The sequence below is a fragment of the Notechis scutatus genome, chromosome 1, assembly GCF_049901735.1.
Source record: "Notechis scutatus isolate UNSWTSFEM ecotype Mainland chromosome 1, rNotScu1.2, whole genome shotgun sequence".
Classification (NCBI taxonomy): Eukaryota; Metazoa; Chordata; class Lepidosauria; order Squamata; family Elapidae; genus Notechis; species Notechis scutatus.
The window spans coordinates 150,904,320-150,923,318 of NC_142009.1; the positions used below are offsets into that span (position 1 = coordinate 150,904,320).

General features: G+C 34.9%; 1 protein-coding gene across 4 annotated transcripts in view; it reads left to right on the forward strand.

The window, feature by feature from the left end:
• MACROD2 (mono-ADP ribosylhydrolase 2) overlaps positions 1–18,999 on the forward strand; it is a 1,127,501-nt gene that overhangs the window by 228,463 nt on the left and 880,039 nt on the right. For all 4 annotated transcript variants that reach the window (XM_026668493.2, XM_087948725.1, XM_026668495.2 and 1 more), the window contains exon 5: positions 12,023–12,139. In XM_026668493.2, the coding sequence (XP_026524278.2) occupies positions 12,023–12,139 (117 nt within the window). The remainder of the gene's footprint in view (positions 1–12,022; positions 12,140–18,999) is intronic.

An 18,999-nucleotide genomic window follows, 5' to 3' on the forward strand; every position in this document is an offset into this window, starting at 1 on the left:
AGATTGTTCTATTTTTTTCCTACTTTTATTTTTGCTCTCCTTCCTACCCATCTGGTATAAGAGCCCAATTTTACTTCATGAATATGAAAAAATGATGAACAAACTCGGGGAATAAAGTAAACAAAAGAAGTGAGAAGTGAGATATTTATACTCTCTGGTAAATAGGCTTGTAAAGGGATGAGTATGTATTTGGCTGAGACCCTGACATTTCTATAACACTATGCTTTTTCTGTGTAATACATTTATACATGCATTTATGTAAGGAGAAAGAATTAAAGGAGTGACATGATCAATAGCATTCAGTGCACTAACTAGGAAGCAAAGTATTCATTTTATCATTCTGAAAGTAATTGCTTTAGAAAAGATGCAAGAACACAATAATATGCTAAGGGGATTCTACTTGAGGTATATTAAAATAATGAGTACAGCATTTAAATTTGTCAAAGACCGCCTACAAAAAAGCCACAGGCAATACCTTTTCAAAGTACAGAATAAAAGAATATTACGCCTGGTCATGAATTACTTATACAGTAGCCATGTAGTAAAACTCCTAGCAGCTCTTCAAAATTTAATTGTTAAAATAGTATAGAAGACATTGGACAATTTAATAATGTAGAACACTGATACATTTATTACTAGGGGAAAAAAATCCTGAGAATTGCAAATTAATCCAAAGCATAGCATTACATTAACAGTACCAAAGGCAATTTTGTTAACAAAAGATGTTGAGCATAATGGCATAATAACAGCATAATTAAATAAGCAAAATGTACAGTGTACCATATGAGGAATAGTAAACCAAGTTATTTTAACCTTGCAGGCTCCATGTAGAAAGAGAAGAATGTGTATATGCAGGTACAGTTGTGCTTATAAGTTTACATAACCTGGCAGAATTTATGATTTCTTGGCCATTTTTTCAGAGAATATGAATGATAACACAAAAACTTTTCTGTCACTCATGATTAGTGGTTGGCTGAAGCCATTTATTATCAGTCAACTGTGTTTCTCTTTTAAAATCATAATGATAACAGAAACTACCCAAATGACCCTGATCAAAAGTTTACATATCCTGGTGGTTTTGGCCTGATAACATGCACACAGGTTGGCACAAAGGGGTTTGAATGGCTATTAAAGGTAATCATCCTCACCTGTGATCTGTTTGCTTGTAATTAGTGTGTGTGTAAAAGGTCAATGACTTCCTGGACTCCTGACAGACCCTTGGATCTTTCATCCAGTGCTGCAGTGACGTTTCTGGCTTCTGAATCTTGGGGAAAGCAAAAGAATTGTCAAAGGATCTGTGGAAAAATATAGTTGAACTGTATAAAACAGGAAAGGGATATAAAAAGATATCCAAGGAATTGAGAATACCAATCAGCAGTGTTCAAACACTAATCAAGAAGTGGAAAATGAGGGGTTCTGTTGAAACTTAACCACGGTCAGGTAGACCACTAAAATTTCAGCCACAACTGCCAGGAAAATTGTTTGGGATGCAAAGAAAAACCCACAAATAACTTCAAGTAAAATACAGGATTCTCTGAAAACATAGGTGTGGCTGTTTCAAGGTGCACAATAAGGAGGCACTGGAAGAAAGATGGGCTGCATAGTTGAGTCACCAGAAGAAAGCCATTACTATGCAAATGCCACAAAATATCCCACTTACAATACGCCAAACAGCACAGAGACAAGCCTCAAACCTTCTGGCACAAAGTCATTTGGAGTGAATGAGACCAAAATTGAGCTTTTTGGCCACAACCATAAACGATACATTTGGAGAGGAGTCAACAAGGCCTATGATGAAAAGTACACCATTCCTATTGTGAAACACGGAGGTGGATCGCTGATGTTTTGGGGATGTGTGAGCTACAAAGGCACAGGAAATTTGGTCAGAATTGATGGCAAGATGAATGCAGTATGTTATCAAAAGATACTGGAGGAAAATTTGCATTCAGCTGCGCATGGGACGTACTTGGACATTCCAACATGACAATGATCCTAACCACAAGGCCAAGTCGACCTCTCATTGGTTACAGCAGAATAAAGTTCTGGAGTGGCCATCTTAGTCTCCTGACCTCATTATCATTGAACCACTCTGGGGAGATCTCAAACGTGCAGTTCATGTAAGACAGCCCAATAATTTATAGCAACCGGAGGCTTTTTTCCAGGAAGAATGGGCAGCTTTACCATCTGAGAAGATAAAGAGCCTCATCCACATATACCACAAAAGACTTCAAGCTGTCATTGATGTTAAAGGGGGCAATACACCATATTAAGAACTGGGGTATGTAAAGTTTTGATCAGGGTCATTTGGGTAGTTTCTGTTGTCATTATGATTTAAATAGAGTAAACCCAGTTGACTGATAATAAATGGCTTCAGCCAACCACTAACCATGAGTGAAAGAAAAGATTTGTGTTATCATTCATATTCTCTGAAAAATGGCCAAGAAATCATAAATTCTGCCAGGGTATGTAAACTTATGAGGGCAACTGTATGTTTGTATCTAAATGTAGATATATTCCTAAGCATCACCACCATCACCACCACCACCACCATCATCTTCATCATCACTACAACAACAAACACAATAACGACTTTGGCCCACATTGAGGCACTTTCCTTGATGTAGTTATGGAGCCTGTATGATCTGAGGAAGATGAAAGATATGCCAGAGTTTTAACCATACTGGACAGGTCTCATCAGAGAAGTTAAAGACAGTCTCTCCCATAAAAATATGGTAGGACATAAATTATAGAAATTAATTCTGGCTTGTTTGTCGCTGGGGTCAACAAGGATTGCACTAGGTGTTGGGGTTCTTGGACATCTGGTGAAAAATGGGCTACTGCACTCAAGACTATTGACTCAAGCAATCAAGCCAGCAGCTGCGGAACTGTTGGAAGGAAAGGTGTTTACCCATCACAAATATAGAGTAATAATAATGGAATCACAAATAGTAATGGAATCGAAATGCTGAATGGCCAAAACAATAGGAGCCAACAGGATGAAGCTTAATCTGGGCATTTTACAACTGCAGACAAGTTAAAAATGTGATTAATAAAGAATAAATCCAAAGAGTGAAAAAATTGCTAAAGTCAAAATTGAATGGTGGAAACACCATTAAAGCTATCAATACCTGGGCTATACCTGTGGTATGATATTCTTCTGGAGTAATTAACTGGGCACAAGCTAAATTGGACAGTTTGGATAAAGAAAACATGAAAACAGATGACTATTCACTATGCATTACAATCTTGTAGTGATGTTGATAGATTATATATACCCTACAGAAATGAAGCAGAGGTTTACTCCAAGTCAAACAAATTGTTGAAGAAGAAAAACATACATTGGGTGATTATTGTTGGTTTGCTTGTTTGTTTTTCACACTTCTTAACCACCCACCTTCCACAGAGATTACAAAACAGTCACAAACAAGCATTGATGTAAGTTGAATTTTGAATGTACTGACCGTACGTGAAACAAAACATGAATAATGTAATTAAAAATAGGAACAGAATGCCAACAAAGAAAAGCATTACATAGGCAATTGCTACAAAAGATAGGAAAAAAGTGGATAAAAATAAAAACTACAACCAGAGTATTAAAAAAGAAACTAAAGGCTTGATTTTGGCTGCTCAAAATGGGGACATGATGGATTGGTAAGTATTTTCTGCCTACTGAGTCTGCTTTATAGATGCCTTCTTTGTTCCATTTTGTGCTACAGCAGTAGCAATAGCATTTTAGGCTTATATACTGGCCCATAGAGCTTTTTACAACAGTCTCTGGGCAGTTTACAATGTAAGTATTTTTTCATTTTGCCCCCCAACAATCTGGATCCTCATTTTACTGACCTCAGAACGATGGAAGGCTGAGTTAACCTTGAGCCCCTCAGGATTGAACTCCAGGATGTGACTATGTCTGCAATGCTGCACTTTAATCACTGCACCACTAGGGCTTCAGACTGAATTTAAGGTATTTCTGACGTACTATAAAGTATACTTGGTTATAGTTCTTCCAACTTCAATTATAAATCAGGAAATCTCTCACTAACCAAAACAGTTGCCTAACATAGGGGTCTCCAACCTTGGCAACTTTAAGACTTGTGGACTTCAACTCCCAAAATTCCTCAGGCAGTTTGCTGGCTGAGGAATTCTGGGAGTTGAAGTCCACAAGTCTTAAAGTTGCCAAGGTTGGGGACCCCTGGCCTAACAAGGATACAAATACATATATTGACTCAGCCTCACAATCAGGATTAAAGGTTACAAAACGTGGACTGAATGTTTAATGGCATCATAATGATGCATCCTAATCTCTCTCTATGTATGCATGTTTCTGTTACTATAACAAAGAACGTCAGTATTCACTACATGTGCATTTTCCATAATTTTAAAATAATGAATAAAATGTCAATTCCCTTAGAAATTCAGAATAACAGAGTTGGAAGGGACCTCGGAGGTTTTCTAGTCCAACTCCCTGCTGAAGCTGGAAACCTATACCACTTCAGACAAATGGTTGTCCAATCTGTTCTTAAAAATCTCCAGTTGGAGCTCCTTCAACTTCTGTAGGCAAGTTGTTCCACTGATTAATTGTTCTAACTGTCAGAAAAGTTCTCCTTAGTTCTAGGTTGCTTCTCTCCTTTTTCTTTTTTATATAAAGTTTTATTTGGGTTTTCACACATACAAAATACAAGTAAAACATCTTTTTTTTTAAATAGCATGGTCCCGGGTTGAACTTCTTTATACAGACACAAAACTCAATTTCATGCTCCTTTTTGTATTCTATTCCATATCTTATACCATTTTACATTTTCTATATAGTTTTTCCCTTCTTGATTTTCTTGATTTTAATTTGATTATCTCATCTCAATTCAAATCATTATATTTATACTTTTGTCTGTTCTGTTTCAATTTCATATTATCTTTTCTCATTAAACAAGTTTTCTCCTGTAGTTACTAATTGGAGTATGACACCTTTATATCTTTTAATTACATCCATTCAACTCTTATTTAAACTTCAATATATACCTTAAGGTTATGACCTTCAATATAATACATAATACACAACTTCCAATCGAATTCTGCTTGGTACATTCTTATAATACACACTATATTCTTAAAAAAAAAAAAGATTGTAAATATATGTAATTATAAACCCTCATTCCGTTCCAGTTCAGTTCTATCATTAATAATCATTAAAATCTTAACATTTTTAACACTTCTTTTCAATTAAATATCATACTTCCTTAAAAACACATATAATCTCCATAATTAATTTTTCCCTTATTTCACATATGTTTTATAAATCATTAAATATACCTTTTATTACATTTATTTATTGACAAGCATTCCACTGAATTATGATAGCTATTTTATCAGACATTTTAATCATACATTGTTTCATATTTTCTAAAATTATTTCTGTTTCTAATATAACCATACTATCTTATGTACCTTTGCAGAATCCCTTTTTCCATTAAATTTTCACCCATTATCTCTAAATAGGCCCTGTTTCTCTGTATTTTGTTTCTGTCCTTTATAACTTCTTTTCCTTTCTTTCTTCCCTCTCATCTTCTCCCTCCCCTGTTTACCCCCTTGTCTCTCTATTTCTAATTCTCTCTTCTGTATTTTCCTCTTCTGTTGCTTTCTGAGTTTATACTTATTTTTCACTCTATTTTTTTTTTTGGAGTTGTTTTTCCCAATCTTAAACTTTCCATTCTCTTTCCCCCCTTTCCTTCCCCCCCATCTCAGATTACTTGTTCATTAAAGATGGCTTCTTCTTTGTCACAATCTTCTTGTTCTGCAGGCATTTCTTGTTGTTTCTCATAATTCCAAATCTGCATTTCTAAAAACTGAAATACAAATCCAAAAGAACCTCTCCCTTCTTGTGCATCTTCTTTGTACTTTTTAAGTTCCATTTTCAGTTCTTCTAAAAGTGGAGCCATTTTAAACAGTTTTAAACAACCACCCGATTGATTTTAGTCATTCAAAACAATAACCAAGAATCCAGAAATCATCAAGTAATCCAGATAGTCCCGAGTTATATTTTCTTATTTCTTTTTCGACTTTCTCTTCCTGGGGTTTTTGTTGCAATATTTCAGTTAGAATGTATCTTTTGGAAGTCTTGTTGAGATTTTGCTATAAGTTCTTTTTTAATTCCAGGCAGTCTCCTCCCTTCCAGATCCTGCACTTTTATTCTTCCTCTCTCCTTTCCTGTTTTCAAAAGCTTTTAATTATCTAGAAATCTTTATTATCCCTTTGACTTTTTATTTTCAGCATTAAATGCCTATTGATGTCAAAGTGGATTTTTTTTCCTGTTGCGAAATCAGCAACTTTCAACTTGATCCTTTCCAATCCCTTCCATTCATTCAGTGGTATATTACAGAAGTTACTTTAGAAGTCATTGGAATGAACATTGAACAATGGTAGCCAAATATGGTACATGTCCCATTATAAACTACATTTGTATTACATGTCTGTACTCTTGTATATATACATATACTGATGCTAATTATAATTTCTATAATTTAGTTCAAGAATTATCTTACAATTATCTTACAATTTCAATGTAAATTTGTTCTATAGTAATGTATTCTGCTCTTTGGTTTCTTTATGTAGGTATACACAACAGCAGGAAGCTTTCTTTTTTAGGAGCTGGGATGTTTTAATTAACACGAGAGGATTCCATACCATATATATAGTTGATTAGAAGCAATGCTAATGGATCATGATGATTTAATGGGCATCTACCAGCGGCCTGAACTAAATCTAATTTTTGAAACTCTTTCTAAAAGAGTAAATCCTGTAAGGAGAAGGCCATCTGCTCTCACCAATATCTGCAAGATGAGCATCATGAGTAAAAGAAGAAATCACACCCCCATATTTATATTATATATAAACTCTTGTGTGTGACATAATCAGTGTGCCATGTATGGAAATAATGAATTCTGTAAGGCTTCAACAGAATTGCCTATTATCTGTGACAGAGGATAAGTAATGTTTTGTTTTGAAATTATATAAGCACTATATTTCTAAGTAAGTTGGTCCTAGAATTCAAGTGTAACATTCAAATTTCGTTACCTTATGTTCCACCACAATTAACAGCACTTTTAATCATGGTGATGAAATGTTTCATTAGTTTCAATGATGCTTCTCATTAATACATTTTAAGCTGTCAGATAATTTATTCATTTAAAATATATGTATGGCTGTCCTCTTAAAATTACAGCTAACAGCAGCTCACAGAACAATAAAAATGCTAAACTATTAAAAAAACATAAAACTGTAAAACATGACCAAACAAAACCAGTGCTTCACTTGACTCCAGAACCTGAATGAAAAGTCAGAATGGCCTTCTGGAAAGCACAGAAGATAGGGCCTGCTTTTGCTGGAGGAGGGAGGATGTTCCACAGGGCAGGGGAAGCCATGGAAATGGCATGCCTCCGAGGTTCCATTGGATGGTAACATTTCAGGGAAGGAACCTGAAGTGTGCTTATCCTATCTGATCTGGTAGGGCAGGTAGATCATCTATGTGATAGGTGGTCTAGTACAGGGGTCACCAACCTTTTGGACCTCAGGGACCACCGAACTCATAATTTTAAAACCTGCAGACCAGAGACCCTGGGAAAATCCCCCAAAAAGTCTGCAGGAAAATTCCCCACCCTGTATTTCTACCAATTGATCATTCTTTATTTAAGATTGCAGGATACCGTCTCCAGCTTTGTTCTCAGGGAGAGAGAGAGAGAGAGAGACAGAGAGACAGAGAGAGACAGAGAGAGAGACAGAGACACAGAGATAGAGACAGAGACACGGAGAGAAAACAGACAGAGAGAGACAGAGAGACTTTTGGCTTCATGCAAGGAAAGCAACAGAAGCAGCAAAAGTCTTTCTTTCTCTCCCCCAAACTCTGCCAAAAATGAGTCTTTACTGACACAGCCTCTTGGAGCAGGATGCCTTGCAGGGTCCCAAAAGCTCATTTCTGGCGGAGTTTGCGGGGAGAGAAAGACTTTTGCTGCTTTCCTTGCATGCAGCCAAAAGCCGAAGAAAGACGTGGAAAGAAGCAGCCCAGTGGCCAGGTGAGGTGTGTGGGGCGAGTGGGGCAAGTCCCCCCCTACCCTTCCCCCCCTCCCCTCACTACCTCATGCTTTTGCAATGCAAGCGATACAAGCCTTGTGTTCCTGCAGGCCATGGGGGCAGCGCAGCCTTGTGTTCTCGCTCAGCCTGGATTAATTGCTTTGGGGGTGACATTTCTCTGAGAATCACCAAAATTTTCTCCCGGACCACCAGTGGTCCCCGGCCCACTGGTTGGTGACCACTGGGCTAGTATATAACTGGTCTCATGCTATGCAGGCCTTTCAAGGTGATAGCCAGCACCTTAAATTTCACCTGGAAGAAAACTGGGACTCATTGCAGGTTCCCTATCAGAAGTGCAGTGAGGGCAAACCTATAAGTTTCCAGCATTGTGTACACCATTACATTTTGGCTCATGCTACAATTTTCGCATTCTTCTTGCCTTAGAAATCACAGCAGGAAATAATATAGAAATGTTTGGGAATTATGATCAGAGGCAATTCTGAAGCATATAAGTAAGAGTTAGCCCTGTTATCCACCTCATTATGGATATTTCTTTGTAAATGTATTGATTATATTTCACTAATAATGTGACTTTTCCCCAGGTTTTTAACCTTTTGTAGCATGGTGTTGCAAATTGAGATATACAGTACATTTGTCTTTGTTATGAGGGTTGTGATCTTGCACTCTGTGTTGTCTTTCAATTTTAGAAGAGACTTGATTTACCATGCTAATAAAAACATGATAACTCCTCAATTTTGCAACTTTTGAGTGATGTTGGAATTAGAGACAATCTTCTGGTGGTGTAGAATTTGTGCAACTAGAACATTTATTAAGTTTTTAAAAATATTCTCTTTTTCTTTTGAGATAGTATAAATTTAGAAAAAGTATGAAGTTTCAAAACTATGTTTTGCATAAGTATGGTGAAATAATTGATAATATGCTTGATGGAATTACATACAAAAGAACGACACACTATTTTCTTACAGAAGATGAGGATTTTGTTTGTGTAGAATATTATATACAGATTGATAGATCCAGTTTACATGTGCATGGTCAACATTAAAATTTGATTTTACATTTAAAATGCTGTTTTTAACTATCCAATAATGTCCTTCTTTTATCCCATCAACTATTTTACAGGTTCTTCCAGAAAATCTAGCACAGTGTTTATTAAACTGTCTTCGGTAATAAAGTCTGAGTCTACAATAGAAACACTGCTCCCTTTGTTTAAACATTCATATTCATAGCATATAATAAAAGCTCCCCCACTGAATGTGAAATATTTGATGACTCACTTTATAATTTTGGGGGCAAGCACCTTTTTCACAAGACCTTCAGGTTTTGTCCTATGTTAAGAAAGGCTATTTCTTGGACTTGACCCAGTAAGTGTCATCCGAGTCAATTTAATACTGCAGTTTCTAAGACGATGGAGTTAATAATTCAACTTTTTTTTTTACCAGAGGTACATAAATAATAATTTCACATTAGTTACTTGAAGGGCCATGTTCTTCTCTTGATTCTTTAACAACCAGAGGCAACTACTTAGGGAAAATAGATATTGTCAACCTACATAACTCTGATATGCTGTGGGTATGCTGAATCAGTGTTTGGAATCAAGAATTGCTTGGCTCATAGCTAACCTTCACCAAGCAAGATTCAGCCCAGAAAAGAGTATTCTTATAGAATCTAGTAAAAGGCAGCTTATATAATGAGTTGGTTGGTTCTTTTCCTTGGTCAATTTCAACATGCTGAGAAAAGGGCTTTGTATGTAAGCCTTGAATATACCATGAGAACAAGCTGTTTGTAATTATTTATAATATTAATGTGATTTTAATGCATTGTTGCAATTTTATTATAATATTTGTTATTTGGTTGCTTCTGACCTGTTTATGGCCCAGGGGACTTATGGCCCAGTGTAAACTGTACATTCATCCCAAAGTTAATAAAAGAGAGAAAAAAAATTAGTAACAGTGATATATAGAAGCATTGATTTAATACAAGGGTTTCTTAACTTTATGTATTGTAAATTGGCATATTTACTATGCATGTTATTATCCTTTCATTTAACTGGAGCAGCAGAAAACTCATAAAAAGAAATAATAATCTTCTGAATAATTTGCAGTAATGAGAAACCTGATTGTGACTTGACTGTGATCTGCTATTTAAATGTGGGAATGTGAACGTTAGCTGTATGCTATTTCATATCACACACTCCTTTAAGTGAAATTAAAAATTGCTGGTTACTTATAATACAATGCACTTTACACAATCAACAGAATTCCTTTTTTAAAAACTTAATAATATTTCTATATTCACCTGGCTTTTTTGGATGAAGTCTTAAAGGAAGAAAAACTAGCATTCACAATATGTGTGGTGAAAATGGTCAGAAAATTAGTTCAAGGTTAGGGTTACTATAGATAATGTCCAATTTGATTTACACATTCCTACTTGGTTCCTGTATCTAAATCAGATCAAACACGTGTCATTAATTTAGCTATTTCATTGGTCATAAGGCTACCGGTAGTAACTTTATAAAAGGGCTTTTGTCCAAAGAGACCAATCTCAGTATCTTCTTGCCTCAGTATGATATAGGAAATGCAAGATTTAAGGGGATAAAAAGAGTAAACCAATTGGCCCAAACTCTATTACATAGATCCAGTCTGAAACAGGTTTATTGGATGGATGTAGCAGCTCAGAATTACAAACTGAATGTGAGAGTCACAAGATGGATTGTGATTTCCTTTGTTTATGTAAATATTTGTAGTATTAGAGATTAAATTTGGATCACACCATATTCTACTACTTTTTGTCCCTTTCTGTAATTTCAACATACGAAAGGAACATATGGTGACTACAGTATTTTTGTAATAAATTGTAACATTGCCATTAGTGTAGTAACTAGCAATATTTGCAGTTATTTTTATTGGTTTTAGATATTTATCTTAATTGATATTGCATCTCTAATTGGGGATGAGATTTCTCCTATTTCTCACTAATAGGTTAAATCTCTCCTCCCTTCTGCTGTTTCTTTCAGTGACAGTGAGCACTAGGAATTTTTCAACAATTTTTGATTGATACTACAGTTGAAAATGTTATAATTTAAATTATTAAATGTTTAGAATATTGCAGGAATAAAGAGATAATGTGGCAGTCACATTGTTTTATACAAAAGATTTTATGATGCAGCAAGTATCAGGTAACTTAGACGAACGTTTTTATTTATTTAATTCAAACATATAACATTCTACCCACTAACCCAAAGGGATTAGCTAGATCCACAAAGTAACATTGAATCAAACTTTAATCTTCAGACTGGGTTTTTAATAACAACAAACACAATTTTCTTTTCACTTGGTAACTAGCTAAGTTAATAACCAGTCACATTAACATGACAGAAACGTAATGTGAGTGGAGTATTTTTGAGGGGTGGGTATATATTATCAATATCTTTCTGGGTATGTGTGAATCCATTCCTTGCAAGTACAGTCTGTCTTTGGGTACATTGTATGCATTTTGGACCATATTTGGGACTTTCTATCATCTTTCACTATTATCAAGAATACCACTGTTTAAAATGAAATTGGAAAGATTTTCTATTTTCCCCTTTCTTAAACAGGAGAAAAAGGCTTGGTCATCCATTCTTCCCCTGGCCCAGCAGAATATCTTTACATCAGAGAATTGTTCCTATTGCATTAATCCATATCAGATAGATCCTGGTAGGCTTTTTGGCTACCATTTTGTCAAAACTTCAAACAAAAGGCAAAGCTTTTTCTCTCTTCGGAATAAGTAAATGAAAGACAATTATCAAATGATACATTTCCCCTGTCTTTCCCCAAACAGGGTTGGATTTAGAAGCACACCTAATTATTATTACAGTTGTTGGAAGCTGGTTTTGCTCTGCCTCATTCTTGCGAAAGCACTGAAAAAGTTTGTTTATTGAAAAATCTTTTCTTTTTTTTAGTGGATGGATGTATACACAGAGCTGCTGGTCCTTGTCTAGTTGCTGAATGCCGCAGTCTGAGTGGCTGTGAAACTGGACAAGCCAAAATCACGTGTGGTTATGACCTACCAGCAAAATGTGAGTAAGCCATTTCATACTTTTTTAAAAAAAGAATCAGGTGAAATTATATATCTTTATTCACATCTATATATTTATATTGAATTTTCAACAATCTAATATAATGAAGCATTAATGAAATTAACAAAATTAAGTGTGGTTTATGATGACTTTTGTCCTTTGAGAAATGGAGATATTTTAAAAGCTTAGTTTCTGCTAAATAATTGGATACATACAGCTTACTTTAGGAAATAGGATGGGTCATAGACTTCTGCCTATGAAAAAGCCTTCTAGCATTTTAAGAAAATAAACATTTTAATTTTGACTGCGTGGCTGTAGTAATGATGGTTTCACCAGAAGATTAGCCAGGAGGCATTGGATACTTGAAATGTATTCTTTTAACTTAGATGTATGGCACATAAAATTTTATATTTCCATGTAATGTCACACAGAATTAACCAAGGATTTATTATAGTTATTAAAAGGCTATATTCTATTTTATCCTGTCCTTATTACAGAGCACCTATGTAGATTGGTGTTTCTCATCTTCAATGCTTCTTAATCTTTAAATGGCCTCCTCTTTGGCTAGTGTACTTAAAGAGTTATTCTGTTTGGCCTTGGCAAAATCAAATGAGATGAGGTCATTGAAAACAGGTGTGATTAATTCCATTTGGAGACTGTATAAGTTGTTCTGAAAGATCCAAGATGTTGCTGTATATTTGGTAGTTTCTAAGGGGTCTGCCTGCTGTCATGACTGGAAGAAGAGGCATAAGGTCTTTCTTTGTTCTTTTTTTTTTTTTTTTTTGTATTTGTTAGTGTCTTATATTCTTTAATATTTGTGGAGGTTTTTTTTTTTTCCATTGATGTCTTATGTACGACTGTGTGTTATCTTCTCATTCTGCCTTTAAATAAAGCCTTTATTGATGTGGTCATTCCTTCTGAATGCAAAAGTCCCTGTGATTGAATCCTGCCGGGCTGAGGACAGAGCAATAGAGAGATGTATGGCTTCTGACCTGATACAGATTCCTTGGGAGCAAATTCATTTTAAGTGAAAAAGATTAAAGTGATTTATGTTGTTTCAGCTCTTGGATGTAGATTGATTGGCAAATATTATGAGGACTTTGTCACACCTAAACATTCAGTGAAATACTGCTTTCAATATTAGAATATGTTTTTCTCACTTCAAAACCTTGAACTGACAACAGTCCCATTATATGTAAATAAAGATATGGTTATTTTCTTTTCCACGTTACATAATGGTGGAACCATTCTTGGAAAAGTAAACATTGAAATAGTAATATGCAGCTTGGCTGCATAATAACAGTTATTATAAAGTAGGCTGTATTTTATACTGTAAAACTCAGTGAATGATTTGGACATTCAGGGTCATTCCTATACAGTTCAAAATTGTGAGGTGTGCTGCTGTGTTCCAGACATTGTAAATTTCTGTTCTATGCTTTTAATCAAAATTTAATGTATTAAATGTGACATTTAATCAAAATTAAATCTGATCTATTCAGTACCCCAGGTTGTCTGTACTGTAAAATCAATTTCAGTCCAGGAAAAGGCCCATGGTAACAATTCAATGAACATTGTATCTTGACCTGTGCAAAAGTTTAAAAGATGCTGTGCTTCAATTTTTTAAAAAAAGTTATGTAATCCCATCCCTTACAAAGCTGCCTAATGAAGGAATGCATGCCCTCAACTTCTAACCAAAAGGAGGTTGTTGTATTGCTCTGTTTCACTTTGAAGGCTACCTTGAATTGTCCCAATAGGTGGAGGAGGCTTTTGTGTTTAAGTAGAAACCTCATCCAACAAATGGAACTACAGTTCAAAGCTGAGTACTGATGGGAAGTGCCAATAAGAGGCAAATCATGCTACCTTTCTGCCACATAACAGCTCACATGGGTAAATTATAGGCATCTTATGGATCTCAATATAAGAATATTCTTTGCCTTCCTACTAAAGTTGAACATTTTTTTATATATTAGTTGTTCTCAAGCTCAGCACCCTTTTGCAGCTTGATTCACTTAGGAAAAGAAACCCTCGGGTTCTTCAAAACCCAGGATTGTTGGGACAGTAAGCTATTATTTCCCATCCAGAAAAGGAGGTTGCTTTGTGAAACTCGTCTGCAATAATAGTATTTTCTCTTATTCAACATTTCATCCCTTCTCTGGCCTCCTCCAGAGTATCTGAATTATATTGCCTGTCATACAAATAGGGATGCATAAGGTAGGGGCATACACAAAGCTCTGCATCTTTTATTTAAGTAACCATTAATTAATTTTAGGCGTTACATGTGTTTCTTTGAAGGATCCTCTAAAATAAAAAGCTCCCAGAGCAGCTAATAATGATCTATAATAAGATGGTAAAAATGGAATACAAAAGGAAAGTGACTGGGACGAAGGAAAGGGAGCAAGGCTGCACATTCTGTTATCTGTTCTTTATTGCTGAAATAGCTTTGTAGGACAGAAAATATTTTGGAAGAGGAGTAAAAACCTCATGGATTTCCTCTTCTTTGGAAGCGGAATGGGACTCTGCAGAGCTAAAGTATTTTTTTCCCATGTCTCCTCAATGAACTGGATAGAATGGCTAAACATTAAAATGGGAGGGGAGAAGAAGCCAAGTACACAATTGGATAAATACAATGCCTGAAGATTATTACTAGAGATTGTATGGAGCCTCAATCAGATTTTTAAGTTAGGAATGACCAGATAATGCTTTTTCCAAAGTGTAAAAAAGTGGAACAGAGTCCAATTTCTCCTTCTTAACTAGGTATATCAATAAAGATAGACTAAGGACAACCAAATTCTTGCTTCTTTAGTTTTTGAAGGATTTAACCCTGCCTTTCCTAAAAGAGTTGATTTGGGTAGCAGAAGAAGGGAAATAATCCCATGTAGTAGTATTAGTAGTAGTAATCTGGAGGCACCTAATTTTTGAGTACTAGAAAGAAATGCAGTGAGCAGACAGAAAACAATCAATCTTGCACCAACAACAGGTTGATTGTGGAATAATAAATGAAAAACATATAATAATGTAATATTATATGTTATATCAGGATTGTATAAGTAGCAGGTTGAAGCATGATTTACAGAGAATTTTAAGATAGAAAATTAGTAGATTAGTATATACTAATATTTGGCAAAAAAATAACTGATACTTTTAATTTATTTCTGGCCTAATTGGTGACTACAGCCTACCTCATTTTAGTGAGCAAAATTTCTTTTTTTTTAAAAAAATAAAAGCACATACTGACCCAGTCTTTTTTTGTTTTTATGTGGATGTTCTCATACTCATCAGGAAGCCACAGCAAACTGTAACATAAAAGTGATGTTATTACACAAATGGCACTGTTACATATTTGATCACAATGTCTGATACAGTATGTAAGTCACAACATTTATAACACAAAACACTGCCCTGTACCTTTCATCATTTATCATCCTTTGGACACCAGTTCTATGGAAATAAGACAGATTGGTTGGGCATAGTCCAGGATGGTTAGATGGATACTTTTTGGTTTACTTTTATCATCTGTTATAGTGGTCCCTTGGTCTGCATTAGATAATGTCATTTGCTGCCTGATCAAATCTACAAATTTGCTAGAGCTGGAGCCTTCTTTTCTATATAATTTTTAAATCTTTTGGCATTTTGATACATCTTATTATATAGGTTATAAAAAAATGAGTAGCTGTCCTCTCATGGGCTACAACTAGATATTGAGCCAATCCATCTGTAATTCAAGGAGATATTCATGAAAGAGTAGCCACTAAATCAATATCAAAGCAGTATGTGAAGTTTCAGAAATATTAGATTAAGTTCCATTGGGTAAGAGCAAGAGAGCAGAAGTCAGGGTTCAGGTAAAAAGGAGACAATATATAAGAGATCTGTCAGGCATTAAGATTCAAAGCACACAAATAGTCAAATATAGAAGGTTGCACATAGTACACATTTTTCTGGAAATAAGTTGCTCTGTAACAGAGACCTTTATAATGAAGGTTACAACACCATCACTGTCATACCCTAACTTATGTGTTCTGACAGCAAAGCCTATTAACTCTTGAGCTTGTTTTGATAAAGTTTTCTTCCCAAAGTTACTGAGTCTTTTTGTATTTGATGTGCTGCTGCTTACACCAACTGGGTGCCTGTATAACTGAATCTGGGGTCTGAGGCCCTTCTTTTGAGAGATTACATGACTGCTCCAGGATCTTTGCCAGGAAAGGGTTTGAGATCTGCTGTGTTCGGTTTAGTGAAGGGGAAAAAAGTCCTGATACGTCACCTGATGCTGCCATAGCGATGCAAGTTTGAAACCTCTGATGTAAATATTCTAATGATCTTGGTGGTGTCCAGGGATTGATAAAGAAGCAATTAATCCAATTTTAAAGATCAAAATAATATATTGGAGTCTGTTTGCTAGGAGATAACTGAGGGCAATATAAGCTAATTTTGAGCTTTCTAAGGCAAGATTGTCAATAGGGAAGATAGGATCAATTTGTTTTGAGTCTGTTCCAATTCCACTCTGTCCTGGTTCTCTATCTATCTGCACTTAAGTTTGGTTTTTTAAAAAAATTTATAAACATAATCAGCTCAGCCACACAAATTAACAACAATATACAAATTTCCGGTAAAGTCATAGGATAATTGAAAGCCATCATCTTTTGTACTTTAAGTTTCAAAGAAATTGTAAACTTGTAGAAGACTATTTCACTCTTGAGAAAGATAGTCCTTTGTAAGTCCATGGGAAAAAAGTAATAATTAATTTCCACGAGAGATTGATTGGTTAGGGTTAGGCCTTAGTCTCTCATAGTCACAATGCTTTCCAGATATTATACTCTGCTTGTCTTCATGAATTCAATCAATTAAAGTTGGTTGTGCCTCCTCAACAATTTTATCAAAGAGAATTTAAGATATAAAGGAGCTTTTCTCATCCCATCCCTTTATTGTAGGTAGTTATTTTGTTAGTTTAATTTCATCTGAAATAAACCATAACATAATATTAATCTAAAATTAAGCAAAAGCATTGAGAACTGCTTCTTTTTTCTCCAAACTCCCTAATATGTACTTGGGACCTCAAAGTACAGGATTACTTTGATTATTATGAAGATTTACTGAATTCCTTTGTCTTTTTTATTGAATGGAATAAAATCCTAAGCCAAAACGAAGAACATTTCTTAAAGATTCATGATCACAGTAGAAATCTAATGCTGCTAATGTTATTTTGCTCTATTATTACACATGATGGCTTGCTGGATGTAATAAACTGGGCCATCTATTCATCTGAGATACAGAAGATGATAGTTTCCTTTAAATGAAAATAATTGGACATGAAAGATTTGAACAATTATATGATTGTAGCCAGGATCTTCTTCTGGGGAAAGTGCTCAAGAAAGTGATGGTTTATGAAAACTAGACACCTTGGATAAAATTGATTTTCTAGGTCTTTACCAATCAATTTTAGTCCTGGTATTAGTTGTGAAGCTGCCTTGATCATGCTATAGTTTCCCCACCCTACCTGAGAGAGAGATATTCAGTACAATCATGTTAATCTTCATGGACTCTTAAGATTCCATTCATCATTTCATTCCTCTGCAAGATTATCTGTGCTGAGGATGGACGGAACAATTTTGTGGTGGTTCTGATCAGGTTATTTCTTGAAGATTGTACCAGAGGGCTTCTTATCTTTTCCTTGTTGGGTTGTTTACATAGAAAGATACTGATATTATATTCAGGAATCTATTTTTCCCATTGGCATTTGGAGATTCAGAGTGAAATATCATCCATATGTAGCTATGTCTCTATTCCTTCTTTCCTTTAGATACAGCAAAATAGTGGAAATGCTGACTCAATTCCTGGCCCTGTTAATGAGCTGACTAAGGGTGAAGAAAAAGAAGTTTAGCTTAGAAAAGAGAGAGCTGCTCTTAGTGAATGATTTATCTGCTTAACTGAGTGGTATTCAGCATCCTTGAGAAGGGATGTGTCCTCTCTCCATATATATATATATATATTAAAGATACAAAGCTGAATGACACACACACACACACACACACACACACACACACACACACACACACACACAAGATGGTGCACCAGTTATAGTATTATTTAGATACAATTACTATGGTAGTCCACTTCTTAATCTTGTTTTTAAGCTTATGTAGTCATTCATTCACTATACTCTTTCACAATGAGGGGTAGTAAGCATCTATCCAGAAACAGGTCTTTTCAATGGTAGCCCCTATCTCTCCAAGTACCGTATGGCTGGCTCTGGTTTTATTTTATTTTTACATTAAGCAAAGGAATACTTATTCTTCCATGCATTTTAATAAATTAATACATTAAAATTTAAATACATTGCTGTTCTTAAACGTTTTATATAGCTTCTGCTTGACTTGGTTTTGACCCCGTATTTTAATCACTGCATTTTAGTATATGTTTTAATTATTTTAGATTTTTTCTGATTTTAGTCATCCTGGGTAAACCTGCATTTGAAATATGGCATGAATTTGTTTTAAAGTGGACAAATAAATTGCACACTATGGAAATGTATTAATGTAGCCTCTGCCCTTTAGGAAATGTTGTTTGGATATAAACTGACATTTCTGATAAACTTAATGTAGATCAATCCAATATGATAATGTAACTATGCTCTCCAAGGTAATTCATGATGTAATGCAAGTACTTAGAAGCTATATTGGCATCATTCACAGTGGAAATAAACAAACTGGTTAATTAAAGTTTTCTTCGGGGATTAGGAAGTATTCTGTTGTGTATGCATAATAATCTGGTTTTATTTTAAAAATTAGATTTAAAGCCATTAGTAAAAGATAAGTTTTTTAAAGTTTGTTTTGGATTACTTAGAATATTATAATTGAATAAAATGA